Here is a 17,377-nt window from a genome sequence, read left to right as displayed (position 1 = left end):
GATTGAACTCAGGTCAGTGAGCTTGGAGGAAAATGCTTCTACCCTCAGAGCCTCCTAACATAGCCCAAATCTATTTTTTCACCCTGACCTACAGTATGTGTGCACTCTACAACATTAAAATTGTAAAAACAACAAACAATAAACAAACAAAGGAAAAAATCAAAACAAAAACTCCACAAAGCATAAATGTTTGTGGTTGCTATTCAGGGTTACACTACTATGCGGAATGACAGGATTAGAACCCAGGTACTCTGAACACAGTCTTAGTGCTTACCATTAGCGATATTTCCTTATTAAGTTTTGATGAAGCACAGCATTGTGGTTAAACTGATGTACAACTAAAGGCTCATTCCTAGGCTGGAGACTCTGACATATATTTTCTCCAAGCTGGAGAAGAACTTTCTGTCATCTTCTGTCAGAGACAGAGGACTGGGGTTTTAGACGTTGCAGAGCTGAGACAAGTGGCTCAGGGGCAGAGCACCTCCTCAGCATGCACAAGGTCCTGGCTTCCATCTGTGGCACCACAAAACAGGAAGTGCGGGGTAGCAGAGGTCTTCCCTCACCTTGTGAGGAGTCATTGTCTTTGGAAATATGGGAAGAGATGAATTGCTATTGTCTTGTAAACAGACAAGTAACTGGATCAAGGAAAAGAATGCATGATGGTTTGTATTTAGAAGTGTAGAGTATTAAAATAGAAAAATCAGATGTTAGTGCCAGTGCTTACTTACCAGGCCAATGTCACCTGATATGGCCATAAGGAATGAAACAAGGCTTAGATTGGAGGGGCCCTGTGGCAAGACAGAGGCTGTGACAATTTTGTTGAGAGCAATCAAACTTTTTATACAGAATATAATCATAATTTCCAGGATCAATACAGTTGTAGTTGCCAGGAAACAATGAAGTTTGGAAGCTATACAGGGTACCCAAGATTAATGTCTAAGACCTATGGCCCTGTGAACCTTCCATGTGTCCTTGACTACTAAGGAAACATACAGAACAACACGAAGTAGATTGAATGCTTCACTATTTGGGGGAGTGCATCAGTATCTCAGAAACTGAAAGGCAGGAGACATCGACTCTAACCTGAAAAACCTATAACAAATGCTTCTCAGGGTAGCTAGGCCATGGTTTCCTACAACCAAAGATAGAAAAAGACTGAAATGACACCATGGACTTCAGGTATTTGAGCTACATCAGACATGGGGCATTGTGCATATAAGAGTGAGGGGTTAAGAGGGTGGCCCACAGACTGTCAGTGGCTCTGATGACTCCATAGGATTAAAATATGGATAAACCGCACCAGGGGAAGAACAGTCAAAGAATTTATAGATGAGAGCTCCATGATTGGAAACATCATAAAACGAGAGAGTGCAAGCTTCTCGGTCCAGGAAAACTCCAACACGAGTGGGAGAGCCAGTCAGAGGAAGGAACGAGACACTAGCATTTTGAGGGACAGAGCACACCTCAAAGACATTATATACAGACCTGTTTGTAATTCCTATAACCCAGTAGCCATATTGGGGCTGATATTTTACATCCTGTTTAACAACAGATTTTTTTATGACTCTGAAGCCCTTTTCATTCACTGCATGAAGCTGGGGGTTCGCACATCTTCCATCATTTATTCCCAGGATCCAGGCATCACATCTAGACACGTCTACTTCCCAGTAATGTTTCCCTGAGTGGATAGCTGGATACCCTAGGACACCTAAATCATAGGACTCGGAAACTTGCAAATTTCTTCTATAACCACTTCTATGTTGTATTTGTCTTTTGTCCACATTAATGACAATGTTTTTATTGTTGAGTTGAGGCAGGGTCACGTGAACTGCAGAAAAATGAGACATATAAATTAAGAGTCACATGAGAAACAAGGTACTGCCTTATTTGTGATTTAAGTTGCAATGGCCTGAGGAGAAAGTGAGAGGGATCTTGGCAGAGCCATTTTTAAAGTCAAAGAGAGGCAGATTGTTGTGCATATTGGGAGCAGTAACTTAAAGTATAGTAGAGAAATAAACTCTGAAAAACATTAAGACAAGAGAGGCTGATGGTGAGATTTCTCCTTACCCCAGTGGCGCTGGGCTTCCCGGAACCCTGAAATGATGAAAATTCACAGCATTAAATGTAAGCAAGGGAATCAGAACATTAAAGTCAATGTGCTCTGCAGAGTGGGGGAAGATCTGGAAACTGTGATGTAGGACAGGATAAGTGATGATGTTCATTATATATGATGACATCACTGGGACACAATACCTGATCTTCTGAGTTTCTCTACCGATGATCAGAGACATCAGACTCTATCCAGAGAGTGCAGCCCTAGAACCCCTAGAGTCCCCCAGGTAACCACAGAATGTAGCTGCTCTCACCTTGAAACACTTGCAGCATGCCCTTCAGATCCGGAGCTCGGAAGATCTTTTTCTCTTTTCTTGGAATCATTTTGGGCTGTTTCAGTCTTAAATTCTGACTCCTAGGGACAAAAAATTGACTCCACATCTCAAACAGTGTGACCTCTGATCTCCATAGACTCCCTATCACTTCCTTTCATTCTGACCATAGAGGTCCTGGAGCTCTCCTGAGAATTTTGTGCAGGGTGAGTGTAGACACTAACTCTGCAGAGATGAGACACACTCATGACCCCTCCCAGTTTCTTGCTGTGTGATATTTGGAAAGCCTTACTTCTTAGGAGCAGAGCTCCTCATTTGTACAGTTAAAAACTTTCTTCCCCACTCTCACTTCTTCCCTCCTGGAACTGTTAAGAAATGATGAATTAGCAAAACCAATAAAACTAAGTGTAGGCCAGACAGGGAACCAAAAGCCTTTAATCCCTGCACTTAGGAGGCAGAGGTAGGTTGATTTCAGAGATCAATGACAGCCTGATCTCCAGAGTGAGTTCCAGGCCAGCCAAGGCTACACAGTGAAACCTTGTCTGAAATTAAAAAAACAGGCAGGAAGAAGGAAGGAAAGAAGGAAAGAAGGAAGGAAGGAAGGAAGGAAGGAAGGAAGGAAGGAAGGAAGGAAGGAAGGAAGGAAGGAAGGAAGTTGGGTTCTCAAGAACAGTCTAAAGTTCGGGTGCAGAAACTGCTCCTGGGTAATAGAGTCATAGAGTCTGAGAAAACCCTCTGGTGAAAGTCAAGACTTCAAACACTTTTGTCAATATGGATACTCTTAGCCAGCTAAGTTCTTTTTAAAGAAGACAGTTTTGAAAAAGAAGACAAGAACATCAACTAATACAGACATGAGCTGCATATGTTCAGAACATGCCTGATGCTGACAATCTGCATGTGACTCTTTACACAGAAGAGCACAGCTTTTCAGTCTTCTGAAGTATGTGGTTTAGGTGGAGCAGTTTTGCCCACAGACTGAAGACTGTTTTTGAAAAATCTAAGTACCCAAGACCTTTAATGACTCACTGAGACACAGACTGCAATGCACAGAGTAGAGGTGAGTGGCCAGCCCCCCATCTGGACAGCACAGTCTCTAGGCCCTAGGAACTGAAGCAAAGCCACAGCACCCTCCCCCACCCATCAGAGCTGCACTTGTGATCAATGGGCAAGCCTCCTGCAGGCAGCCTGCTTCACTACCCCCCTACCAGACCCTGTAAACTACAAGTCCCACTCTGCCTCCAAACACACCCATCCCCTGAGACCTCAGCAGTTCCATGACACACATAAGGGACCAATAACAACTCCCTGGGACAAGGCAGCAATTGCAATAATTGGTCCACGAGAGAATTCCTGATACACAGATACCAACTTCAAGAATTGAACCAAGAGGCAAAGACACTGCTTTCACCTCTTGGAGGAAGAGATGTGTAGGGACCAACACAAGAATGTATTCAGAATACATTCGACAACCTAATGAGCAATATAGCAATACCAGAACCTAATGGTCCTACAACAAGAAGGCATGAGCATCTTAATCCACAAAAAGCAGAAGAAAATGACTTTAAGTGTAACTTTATGAAGATTATATAGGCTCTTAAAGAGGAAATGAAAAACCCCTTTAAAGAAATGGAGGAAAAGACAAATATAAAATTGGAATAAATCAATAAATTTCTTAATAAAAGCCAAGAAAAAAAAAGCAAACAAACAAGTGAAGCAAACAATTCAAGTAGTTCAAGACAATTTAAATGGAGGCAATAAAGAAAACACAAACTTAGGAATTCTAGAAATTGAATATCTGGATAAATGAACAGGAACTACAGATATATGCATAACCAACAGATTACAATAAATGGAAGAGAGAATCTCAGGAGCTGAAGATACACTAGAAGAAATAGATACATCAGTCAAAGAAAATGTTAAATCCAACAAATTCTTAACACAAATATCAAGGAAATCTGAGACACCATGAAAAGACCAAACCTAAGAATAATAAGGAAAGAAGAATGAGAACTCCAGTTCAAAGGCACAGAAAATATATTCAACAATATCATAGAAAAAACTTTCCCAACACACAGAAGGATATAGCTACAAAGTTACAAGAAGCTTACAAAGCACCAAATAGACTGGACCCCCCCAAAAAAGTCCCCTTGTCAGATAATAATCAAAACACTAAAAATACAGAATAAGGAAAGAATATTAATGGATACAAAGGAAAAAGGCCAAGTAACATATAAAGGCAGATCTATCAGAATTACACCTGGCTTCTCAATGGAAACTCTGAAAGTCAGAAGGTCCTAGACAGATATGTCGCAGACACTAAGAGACCACAGGAGCAAGTCAACACTACTATACCTAGCAAAGCTTTCAATAACTATAGACAGAGAAAAACAAAATATTCCATGAGAAAGCTAGATTTAAACAACACCTATCCACAAATCCAGACTTACAAAAAGTACTAAAAGAAGAACTTCAACCCATGGAATTCAGCTGCAACAACAAAAATACAGGCAACAGATAACCTCACACCGGCACACCCCAAAGAAGGAAAACACACAAACACTACCAACCAAAAAATAACAGGAATTAACCATCACTGGCAATTAATACCTCTTAATATCAATGGACTCAATTTACCTACAAAAACACATAGGCTAACAGAGATACAAAAAGAGAATCCATCCTTCTGCTGCATACAAGAAACACATTTAAACCCCAAAGACACACATTAATAAAGGGTTGGAAAAAGATTTTCTGATAAAATGGACCTAAGAAACAAGTTGGTATCCTAATATCTAACAAAATAGACTTCACACTAAAATCAATCAAAGAGATTTAGAAGAACACTTCATATTCATCACAGGACAAATCCATCATGATGAAGTCCCAATTCAGAACATCTGTGCACATGATGAAGTCCCAATTCAGAACATCTATACAAGAACACCCACATATGTAAAAGAAACATTACTAAAGCTTAAATTGCACATTAAACCCCAAACACTAATAGTAACAGACTTCACCACCCCACTCTCACTGATAGACAGCTCTGCAAGACAGAAACTTAACAGAGAAATAAGAGAACTAACAAATGTCTTAACTCAAATGAACTTAACAGACATCTTAGAACATTTCACCCAAGCACAAAAGAATATAACTTCTTCTCAGTACCTCATGGAACCTTCTCTAAAGCTGACCACATATTTGGTAACAAAGCAAACCTCAATACCAAAAAAAAAAAGGAATATCCCACTGTATCTTATCAGATTACCTTGTCTTAAAGTTAGACACTAATTGCAGAAAACCTACAAACTCATGGAAATTAAACAATGCTCAACTGAATCACCCCATGGTCAAGGAAGAAATTAAAGACTTCCTAGACTTCAACAAAAATGAACACACAACATACCCAAACATATGGGACACTATGAAAGTAGTGCTAAGAGAAAAGTTCATAGTGTCTACATAAAGAAAGTGGAGAAATCTCATACTAGAAACTTAACAGCACAACTGAAATTCTAGAACAAAAAAAAAAAAAGCAGACTCACCCAGGAGGAGTAGATGACAGAAAATAGATGAGATCTCCTGAGAGAATTGGGATTGGAGGGGAAAAAATGGGGGACAGAAGCTAAAGGGGGAAGAACATGAGAGAATGGGATGGTCAAGATGGAGGAAGGACAGAGAGGAAGAGCAAGGAAACAGCTATCTTCTTTGAGCAAGTTATTATGGTGTTGGCGAGAAACCTGGCACTAGGGAAATTCCCAAAAATCCACAGGATGACCCCAGCTAAGGTCCTAAGCAATAGTGGAGTGGAGAGGGTGCCTAAACTGGCCTTTCCCTGTAATCAGACTGACAACTACCTTAATTGCCATCCTAAAACTTTCATCCAGCAACTGATGGAAGCAGATGTGAAGATCCATAGTTAAGGACAGGGCCAAGCTCCAAAGTCCAGTCGAAGAGAGGGGGGAGTGATAATATGAAATAGGTGATCTGAGCTAATGGGAGCTCACTGACTCTGGACTGACAGTGGGGTAACCTGTATAGGACCAAACTAAGACCTCTGGATGTGAGTGACAGTTCTGTGACTTATTCAGTCTATAAAGCCACTAGCAGTGAGACCAGGATGTATCCCTACTGCATGAACTGGATTTTTGAAGCTCATTCTCTTTGGAGGGATACCTTGTTCAGTCTAGGTATAGGGGAAAGGGTCTTGGTCCTGCGTCAAAGTGATATGCCAAACTTTGTTGACTCCTTAGTGGAAGCCTTACCCTCTGAGGAGTGGATGGGGGTTATGGTGGGAGAAGGTGGGCAAAACAGAAGAAGGGAGAAGGGGAGGGAGTAGGAACTGGGATTGATATGTAAGAGAAAAGATTGTTTTAAAAAATAAATAAATAAAAACAAAAAAAGAAAAGAAAAATTTAAGTACAACCACAAAGGAACTCTGGATCTCTTCTAGCCCCATGAGAAATACACAGATCCACAGGAATTTTTCCCAGTATACAGTTCTGTGAACACTGCAGACAAGGAAGACATACCCTATCTAGGATGAATATGTGAGTCAAGTACCTGTGAGCTGCAGACAGAGTCAGATAAAAGCACAGAGCACGGACAGAATGATGGAACCACAAGGAGTCTGAAAGCTCCTGTGGCTCCATTTCCCTCTTCCCACTGCAGAGCCTAACTTTGTGACTCCCCATTACCCAGACCCCTAAAAGAGAATCAAATCTGTCCCCGGCAGTTACAAAACAGTCAGAGCCTGTCTTTTTCTGCATCCTCCTTCTTCTTCTTACTGGAACTTCAGAATAACACTTTGTCTAAATTCCCCCAAATCCATGAGAGATTTATTCTAGTCAGATACTAAATCATTCTCACCACACAATAGAGCTATTCATCCTAGTCAACCCAAACATACCTCGTTAGGACACAATTAACACCCTAGAGAGAAGGGAGAAAACACAGTCAATACATGTTCTGCATGTTCTTGCAAATCCTAGTCACACTCTCACTGGGTGCAGAGACAAATTCAGAAAATCAAATCTGTCACCCACAGTTCTCCAAGACATTATATAAATAGGATACATGACTCTTTACTTGACTTACATGTAAACTAAGACTATTTTCTGTCCCATACTACAAGGCTTTGGAAAGCGAAGATGAATAAATAGTAGTTTGAAAGCTTACATAGGTTTTGCCGTATGTATATCTAAACATGCAAACACATGATTTATCCATGCTCTAAGTCAGCTCTCCATTACCTTACTTACAACTGACAATATGAGAATTTGAGTCATTTAGACACAATTAAATATATTAGTAATGAAGAAGCCACAAGGACTAGAACCATAGATTGTCAGATACTTAAAACCAACTAACCATATCTCTCTTTTTCTTTTCTCTGTAATTGTTCTGGCAGGAAAAGAACATATGTGTCAAGTTGAAAAACTACTAATGATCATCCCCCAAAATGAGGATTTTTGGGAGAAGAAAAACAGCTCAGAGTGAAAACTGGTCTCCAAAAAAGATTTCAAGCACTTTTAATTACTTACTGGACCAAATTAAAGTATGAGTCTATAACCCAGATAGTGATGGGAGAAAGATCACACTTTGACAAGGAATACTCATTTTTGTATATCCTTGGCTCTCTACTTAAATTTTGATATCACTTTGAGAAACTAAAAATGGACAATTTTTATTTCAAAGCAGCCACATTAATAAATATCCTTTTTCATCTTTCCAGTACAATATTTGGTCTTTTACATGAACAGATATCAATACCTGACCCACCAGGTCCACTTTGATATGTTAAGTGGGCACCTCCGTTAGCCATATATCCTGGGTTTGAGACCAAATATTATGCAAATATTCTCTCATGTTTGGATTCAGATAATAATAGTAGATTTAAGTAAAGTTACAATCTTTGAGAAATGTGACCATTCTTCTAGCAATTAGCAATTATCAGGGACTCCTTGCCTGTAGTTGAACTTCCTATGAAAGTCCACTTTCCATAGTGGAACTTGGTGTGGTTTAGGCTTGCACATGTCTTGGGTTTGGTGTCACAATCAATCCCAGTTCATATGTGCTGCTGCTAAGCTCTGTCCAGAAGACACTCTCTTCCTGGTAGACCTTCATCACCTCTGGCTCCTACATTCCTTCTGCCCCTTCTTCTGCAGTGATTGCTGGGCCTTTGAATTAGAGGTGGGATATATATACTCCATTTAAAACTGGACAGTCTGTAGTCTCTTCCTCTCTCCATCTTGGCCAGTTGTAAGTTTCACTATGTAACCCTGATGCCTGAAACTCACTATATAGACCATGCTGGCCTTGAACCCATGAAGCTTCATTTGTTTCTGCATTCTAACTGCTGGGATTAAAGGTGTGAGCCAGAACACCTGGATGTAGGTTGGGAAGTTTTTATTTCATTTTCTTTGTTGTGTGCTCCTCATGTTTTGTTTCTGTGTATGAGAAGCTCTCAAGTCTTAGGATCTCAGGCTGTAGGTTCTTGACTACTCATGGATTTATTTTATATAACATAAACCAAAAAAGCAGATTTCATAGAAAAAAGAATTCTGGGGAGAACTGATCATTCTAGTTATAGATGAAATCTGATGTTTAAACTTGTCCTCATAAAGACATCTGTATGCTCATGTCCACTGAGTCATTATCATAGTAGATAAAACTGAGTCAACTGGAGAACTGATCAACAGATAAAAACGGATAAAATGATATGATAAGCGTATAATGTTAAAATATTAGGTATACAAAGCAAGAAGTATTGTCATTTGTTGTAACTTGTATCAACTCAGAAAACTGATGTTATACTAAATCATCTGGGCACAGGATAAAACAACACTAAGTGGTATTATTGTATGTGTGTCATGTACAAAAATTAACAGGAGTTTTAAGTTCCGGACTTTAAGACTTCCTTTCAGGTTTCAATTAAAGATGCGATGATAAGCTAATGAGGAGGGTTAAAAAAATCTACTCACAACAAGTATCCATGTTTCTTTATTCTTCTCTCAATCCTTATTCTTCCTTGTTCTCTCTTGCTCTACCTTGTTCTTCCATGTTCTCTCTTGTTCTCTCCATTACAAATATTCTCAGTCATATATATCCTTTAAACCAGCAATTCCCAGCCCTAGCACGTTCGAGGGCTAGAATGCTTTCACCTTACAAAAAATCAGATAAGGGTTTTCACACACAGACACACACACACACACACACACGAGCCTGTCAGCTCAAAGGTGGCTAGTGCACACTGGTGAACTCCTTAATGGAGAAAGTTAGTTAAGAAAGGAATTAAATAATCAGGGAATTCTAGAGGGGAAGGTCAGTGTGCTAAACTACGTTGTTAGGTGGTCAGTAAAAAGCTAAAATGTTTATTTTCAGTACTCTGCTTTTTTCCTCTCAGCAGGTATAGAATCAGGTAACCGAGCAACGATGTAAACAGTAAGAGAGAAATCATGGCTCTCGATCAGATAGCACATACACCAGAAGCTGTGGTTTCTATGGATTTCGGTCTTGAATTCTGCTCTAGGCAGTAAAAACAAAGAAGGGACCCAGGCCTCTAAATCATTAGTTCCGGAGTATGCTGTTATCAGATGTCCTAGTCATGAGGTAAAACCAGACCAGAAGCTTGGGCAAGTAGTAATTCTATGTCCTTGTATATCTGTGAACACCTTAATAGAATGTTCTTTCCTTGAAGCTAAACACTGACCAAAAGCCTTCTGATAAAGATAATTGCAGAAAAGCAGATCTTTGCATTACCTAGGGGAGAGGAACAAGGCCTGGTAGTAGCCCACATGTAGCCCAAAGGCATAGAAAACAGTTCTGAACTGTGAAAATTAATTCCCAAATATGCAACAGAAAGGGAGTTACCTACAGTAAAATCTATAGCAAAGGAAAGCCACTTTATTCACAGAGCAATAATGCCAAAATTTCCCTGAATCTTAGTTTAACCTTTATCAAAGCCCTGGGTTCTGATAAATCGCTGTGAAAACATGGCTGAGTAATTACCATATAATGTTGTGGTTTGTAGCAAAAAAATAATCTCACAAAAGTAATGATTAGAATTTAGGTTATGAGAGGCTGGAGGCAGAGAAAAGTGAGCAGATTCTTTAGTCAAGTGATACAATTTTAGGCTTGTAGAGTGTGGTGTCTGTAGTTGGTATCTATGTGAACTGACTTAGTTTAGTCATATATACATAATTCCATCTAATACAGGTGATGAATGAGTGTCCTAATAATAATTAAACCAATGCAATGGAAACCAGTAAACTAAAGGAGGATGATAACTTCCTAGAACTATCAAGGTCTATAAGATTGGCAATTGAGGTGAAAGAACCAAATTCCTACAGAGATATTCATCACCAGACTATGACTTTGGTTTAAAGTATTTAAAAATATGATAGAGATAAAATGCAATACAAACTTTGCACGTGTACAGATAGAGAAGACGCCTTTCATCTCAGCAACTCAAAGACAGAGGAGAGAAACTCTCTGAAATCTTGGGTGGCAACTCCCCTCCCAATGGCCACACCACTGAATCAGAGGCAGTGGGGGTGAAACTCTCCAAACTAATATCAAATTTATGTGAAGTGACAAATGACTGTTGAATATGCTTCACACATGCTCACATTGCAGTAGGGTAGTAACTATCTCGATGTAACAGATCTTCTCTACATGGTTCTGCTAACTGTACTTTATTTGATAAACTAAAACATGCAATTTCCCCTTGCTGTCCAGGCATGGAATGATTTCTCCAGCTTCTGAAACTGGTTTATGAAAGAGGTCAGGGAGAGCCATACTGTCCTCGGCAGGGAGATCACAGCAGCACAGAGGGAGAGAAATGGCTTCCAGGTCTCCTGACTCTCAGATGCTGGACCTCCTGCAGTCTTACCTGCAGCATCTCTATGGTTGAGCACTTCAACCCATTCTCCAGATCTGAGATGAGGTCACTCACTGACTCCCTCTGCTTCACCAGCTCATTTTCAGACTTTTCCAGTCTTTTGACAATGTCTTCCTCCTTTTGCATCAGCTTCTGCAGCTTATTCGTCTCCTCCGAATACAGGAATTCATGCATTTCTTTAAACTTCTTCTGGACCTTTTCTACATTCTTCTGTATTTTTTTCTTCAGGGATAAGAAAAGGGAGAGTTCTTAGACTGTCCTAATAGGACTGAGAGACAGAAATCCACTGTTCTAATGGGGAGTTCTCACAGGAACTGAGCTTGGGAAGGGAAGGCAGTCTTAGGGAAGCATCTGTCTCCTTTCTGTGTCTGTTCATGACATTCCAAAACAATGATCTTAGGTCACCTTTAACAAGGGCACCTGAGCCAAAGTGGGATGCCTTGGTATTGCTCAGTTTACACACAACTACTCCCAATACTCCTCATTCTACCTCTGAGAGAAGCTAACCCCAAGAATGGACCTGTGACTGCTCCCAAGCATCTTCCCAAAAGTCACAGTTCTATAAAGCACCACAGGAGAGAGTTTTAGGACTCGGTGCCATTCTCACCAGACCCCTATCCATGGTGTCAGCTCCTCACACAGTCAGGCTCAGGAGTGATGCACTCTCGGTGCAGCCCCAGCTCCAAGGGAACAGACAGAGAGGACTAATCAAGGCCTCTTGTCCCCATCAGCCTCCAGGGAATGAAGAGCCAGGGAACTTCTTGCCCAGGTCCCTCCCAGTCATCAAGCTAACTCCCTTAGGAGGTAGGGTCCCCACTTGCCTTCCAGAAAGTTCTCTCCTTTTGAAGGTCATCTTCCCACTGGTCACATCTTTCCTCATTAGCCATCTGCATCTCCAGGGCAGACTGGAGCATCACCTGAGGGAGAGGAATTGTAGCAGAGTCAAGGTGTGTGCTTAGTAGGACAGCTGTTCCTAGCCAAAAGCCAAGAAATCCTTCTGGAGAGACAGGAGGTCTAAGACTGTCCTCTCTTTAATATCTTGTGCCATGATTTATGCACATAAAGTATGTGATCTTCATCTTCAGCTCAATCCATTCTTGTATTTACACACACAGCCCCATACAGACAGACACAGAAATCTCTCTCAGTCAGTCATCCTACCAAGTACACACATCTTACTTTGATTCTGGCATCAGAAAACTGGCCTAATTTTGTTAGCTTTCCTGGTCTTTCACATAAATATACACATACACACATTCCCTGCAATTGACACCTATATATTCCTTTTCTTTTTTTTTTTTTTTTTTTTTTTTTTGAACCTACATCTTACTATGGAGCCCAGGTTGGCTTGGAAATTCTGTCTACACCTGTATAACCTCAAACTCATCAGTTGCCAGAGTCCTGGCATTGAAGCATGCCCCACCACACTGTCCATGTGTATTTTCTTTTGTCATTTTTTTCCTTTTTTTATTGTATTTTTTCTTATGTTGTCACAGGCTGCCCTATGTTGGGCTGCCATATGTTGTGAGCCACATTTTTTAGGTGACTTTTGCCGGGTTCCTAGCCATAATCAGTTCCTACGTTCCTGCGTTTGAGCATGAGGATTAGAAATGTTAGATAGAAGGAACAGACATAAGAAAGAACCACACAGACACAGGATAATAATAGGAGGGTAACTCAGCCTCCTGCATACTGAGTTAGGAGTTCTGAGTTCTCTGAGTTTCCCCCTGTTTAATTTTCCATACATATTTGTGCCCCATACAACACTGGGGAGAAGGCAAAAGACTGCTTTAACATGATAAAAATGACAACTAGAACAGTTGTTTGCATCAATACTTTGAGTAATCAAGTCATTAATTACAAGGAAAGCATTCTGTTGTTTAGGCAGTGAACCTACCCTATCCAAAGTATAATGAAGGCAGCCTCTCCCTAGGTCAATCCTCCTAACTCAAAGGGGAGCAGAAGCATGCTTGAATTCTCTGTCCTTTGGTCAGGGTGGAGAGCATCTCCCTATATGGGCCATCTTAATGTCCAAAACACCAAGTGACCACACCCTAGGTCAGGGTGTGTAGCCACAGCTGTCAACAACTTTGAATAAGCTCAAACTCTCTGACCTTCAGATGAGGTGAAATAGACTCACATTTTTGGGCCTCCACGTTTTTCTTCATTGAAAATAGATTTTTTTTATGCAATACATTGTGATTACAGATTCTCTGGCACCTAATCCTCCCACTTCCTCTCAACCTCCTCTCCCATTCAGATCCACACCCTTTATGTCTCCTGTTACAAAACAAAGAGGCATCTGTTTCTCTGCCTCTAGAGATTAACCTAAACATAGCAAAGGCTTTGCTGAAACATTTCACTTAAAGCCAGACTCAAGGCTTTACTTTACATATCAGTACAGCCCAAACTTATCATTATGAGAGAAAGAACCCTCAAATGTGGGTATAGTTCATTTTGTGTGGTCATCTGTCTCCTACTGGCATGGGACATTTCCTTAAGAATGGTTTATTTCCTCAGTGAGACTCCCTTGGAGAAAAGTAAGTTTACAAGTAGTTATCAACTGGAGATTGCTTCTGGGCTAGGGATGGGTCATGTGCCCACTTATTCCAGCTCTAGAATCCCATATGGTGCAGACCTTTGCAGGCTCTGTGCATGCTGCAACAGTCTCCATGAGTTTACATGTGTGCTCACAAACAATCAACAGAAAACAAAGTCCCTCTGTGCATCTCACAATGGAATTCTTTTCTCTCTTCCCAGATGTTTCAACGGCCACACTCACATTATCTTCACTGCTGCACATCATTCACTAACTAGCCCTGTGGTTGGAAGTCACTGGACTGGATTTTAGGTAGTATGAATGAATCTGACATAAACAACGTAAGAAGATAAATATTAAATGAATTAGTAGTTCTGCTCTTAGTGTTTCTTGGTCATCAACTCAACTTTACAGGGACAGTTTCAAATATATTTTTCTATCTTAGTGTTTGTAGTCCAGGCAGATTCTCATGCACGTAAGTTAGAATAAACCATCATGTCCTTTTAGGTAGGAAAGAATGGAATGATGTACCAACCCCAGAGTCTATGATGTCCAGGTAATTGACCTGACACACCAAGTGGAGATTTCCCATCTGTTACTGTCTCCTGCTCCGTGTCCCACACCCTTCCACTTCCTACCTTGTATTTAGTAGCCACCTGTTCAATGAGAACTGTTTGGTGACCACAGTACTCCGGAGATCTCTCACAAAGCCAGCAGATGGCCACCATGTCCTTCTCACAGAAGAGCTGGAGTTTCTCTCCATGTTGTGCACAGACATTCACCTTCTGCTCCTCCCCTGAGCTTGTCTTGAGCCCTGTTAGCCTCTCCACTATGTTGGCCACATGCCAACTAGGCCTCAGATTCCCAAACAGGTAACTATCTCGGCACACAGGGCAGATGCTCTCTCCTTCTTTGCCTTTGTTGGACTCATAGTTCAGAGTGATGCAAGCTCGGCAGAAGCTGTGACCACAATCTGCACTCACAGGCTCCACCATGAGGTCCAGACAGATAGGACAGGTCACCTCCTCCTTGACTATCCCCAGGACTGATGAGGCCATTGTTGCTGTGATGCTGAGTCTGCTGTTTGTAATCCTGACACTTCTGCTCAGGTACCTGAGTGACTGGGATGATGAGAAGGGGGACAAGTGAGAAAGGGAAAATCAGCACTGAACCATAAACAGATCAATGAATCCCCTCCATGATAAGGGAAAAGAGCAAAGGAGAGATATATGGAGAGAAGTTCAGAGACATGGCAAAGAAGCATGCTGTCATTCTTTCAAGTCCTCTGCTATAATTCATCCCAAATGACAAATTTTAGATGCAGGATTTTTATTCCCTTTTACTGAAGACCAGGAAAAATGTGGTTCCTTCCATCAGCCTCATGTAACCGACCTTCTGTCCTTCCCTTTCTTTCCCAGGACGATATCACATCTTCAGTGATATAAGCATCAAACTACTCACTTCTCCCCCACTGTACTTCCACCTTCAACAGCACCAGGCAGTGTGACCCTCTGATCCTCTGCTAACCAGTCTTTTACTAGAAGCCTGGTGCTGACCTGGAGTGTACACAGTCCCATCTCCTGATAACACATAAGCAATGATTTCTCTTATTGCCATTTAATAAATGACAACATTTGTGTTTGTAAACATGGTTAAGGCAAGCCCTGTACTAGATGTATAGTGATAGCCACTTACAAGGCTCATTTGTCTGTAATACATTGAAAGGGGATGAATAGCACCCCTTTAGTGTCTTCTTTCAGAGGTCTTTGCCCCACCCCATAGATTCAGTAAAGAAAAAAGGTGGCATCCAAGACAGAATTGATATCCAGGACATTGGATGTGTGGAATTATTTCTCCAAGCCCCGCAGATTCTGAGGAATGCTGTGTCTGTAAATGTTGAGAATTTATCCTGTGTGTTTTTCCTCAAATACAGTGGCTTCCCCTTAAGCAACTGTTGTCCTAATTAGCAACTGTAACTCAGCAGCTACCAACAGTTCAAAGGGCACAAGGGCACAGGCTGTAGAAATTCTGTTCCCTCACAGGCTCTCTCAAGGCCACTAAAGGTAAACTTCAACTAGATCTCTATCCTCTATCACCTCAGGATTCAAAGGTTGAAGTGAAATTCTGTTCATTCAGAGAGGCTGAATAATCAATAGCTAGTCCTTTCTCCTTGCTTGCTGCTCACAAAAGCAGTGTGTCCTTCTGCTCCACCCACACTTAAGAGTCCTTTCTTCAGGAGGTCCCTTCCTACCACTTCCTGTCAGCTAGTTGCTGACTCAACCTCTTGTCCTCAGGTTAATTTTATTCAATAAGACAAATGTAACATGTTTTTCCATTGTTAACAAAAGCAATAGGAAAAAGAAATCCAACTCACTTTAAAGTAGTATTTCCCAACATTCGTGTTCTAGAAATTTAACAAAGACATTCATCGAAGACTCCATATATGAAGGCCAGCTGGATGCTGAGTTCAAAATCGCATGAAAAATTATACTTCAAAGTAAACTAATTTTACCTGATAACATGTAATATTAGTTCAGTAGGCAAAGCCAATGGGCAACCCACAGCTCATCAGCAAATGAAAGATAAGAAAAACTCTTCCCATTCTTTGCATGAGACAATTTGAAAATGCACACCATTGTTTCAGGAATAAAAATTCTACAAATGTTTAAGTATAGGCATAAACTTCCTTATTTTAAAGCCATATTTAAAAAGTCTACTGCTAATCTCATAGCATATTTAGGACAATGGAAAGAAAGTCTTTTTTTTTAAGTTATGGCAGAAAAACATGGTGTTTATTGTTGTCATTTCTAGTAAACACAGCAGGACAGGAGACATATTAGCACCACAAGACTGGAACAGAAATAAACAGAAGGTGTTCAGAGTTGATTTTTTTTTTTTTTTTGGTTTTACAAAACAGGGTTCATTTCAGGAACTTACTTTGTACAGCAAGTTGGCCTTGAACTCATAGAGCTCCACCTCTCTCTGCCTCCTTAGTGTTTGAATTAGAGGCTTCTGCCACCACCACCCAGTCATGTTTGTTTTCCCGATGAAAGAAAAGACAGTGAGCTCAGTAAACATGCAAGATGTGATAGCCAGTAGAGAAAAGTCACAAAGGGTGAGGAACCCAAAGAGAAATTAAGAGCTGGGTCTCTAAACCTGGCTTCTTGGCAGGCGATGCCAGAGGATGGCAATCTCAAGGCTCTACAGCTCAGTAATGGTGCACTTGCAGCACAGTAAAAGGGCTGGAGGAATGGTTCAGTGATTGAGCACCACCTGTTGTCACACAGACCCCTGTGCTCCAGGTCCAGTGTAATAAATCTGACAGAGAGAGAGAGAGAGGAGAGAGAGACCTGCTTGCCTTTTCAGAAGAATAGCAGGATGAAAATGGGAAAGGGTGGAGCTTGTCTCTTAAAGGGACCTGCATATGGACTACATAACAACATAACAGCCATAGTACCCTGGGCTGGCCAAGGTACTGCCTGAGTGCGTCCTGCCAGGTGACTGGGGACAGCATAATACCTGAATCCTAACACGCAGACCTCACATGACTGC

The 17,377-nt window shown here is 41.0% G+C and overlaps 1 protein-coding gene across 1 annotated transcript; it reads right to left on the bottom strand.

Annotated features, from left to right (window-relative positions):
• Positions 1–1,229: 1,229 nt before the first annotated feature.
• Positions 1,230–14,889, bottom strand: LOC130880509 (tripartite motif-containing protein 30A-like). The gene is made up of 7 exons (XM_057779574.1): positions 14,464–14,889; positions 12,108–12,203; positions 11,278–11,508; positions 7,294–7,316; positions 2,367–2,467; positions 2,068–2,094; positions 1,230–1,828 (listed from the first exon to the last, which is right to left on the bottom strand). Exons 1-7 carry the CDS (start codon positions 14,881–14,883, stop codon positions 1,230–1,232), a joined length of 1,497 nt encoding a protein of 498 aa, XP_057635557.1. The 5' UTR covers positions 14,884–14,889.
• Between the last annotated feature and the right edge of the window lie 2,488 nt (positions 14,890–17,377).

This window comes from Chionomys nivalis, chromosome 8, assembly GCF_950005125.1.
Source record: "Chionomys nivalis chromosome 8, mChiNiv1.1, whole genome shotgun sequence".
NCBI classification, from domain to species: domain Eukaryota; kingdom Metazoa; phylum Chordata; class Mammalia; order Rodentia; family Cricetidae; genus Chionomys; species Chionomys nivalis.
This window is presented reverse-complemented; position numbering and strand designations above follow the sequence as displayed.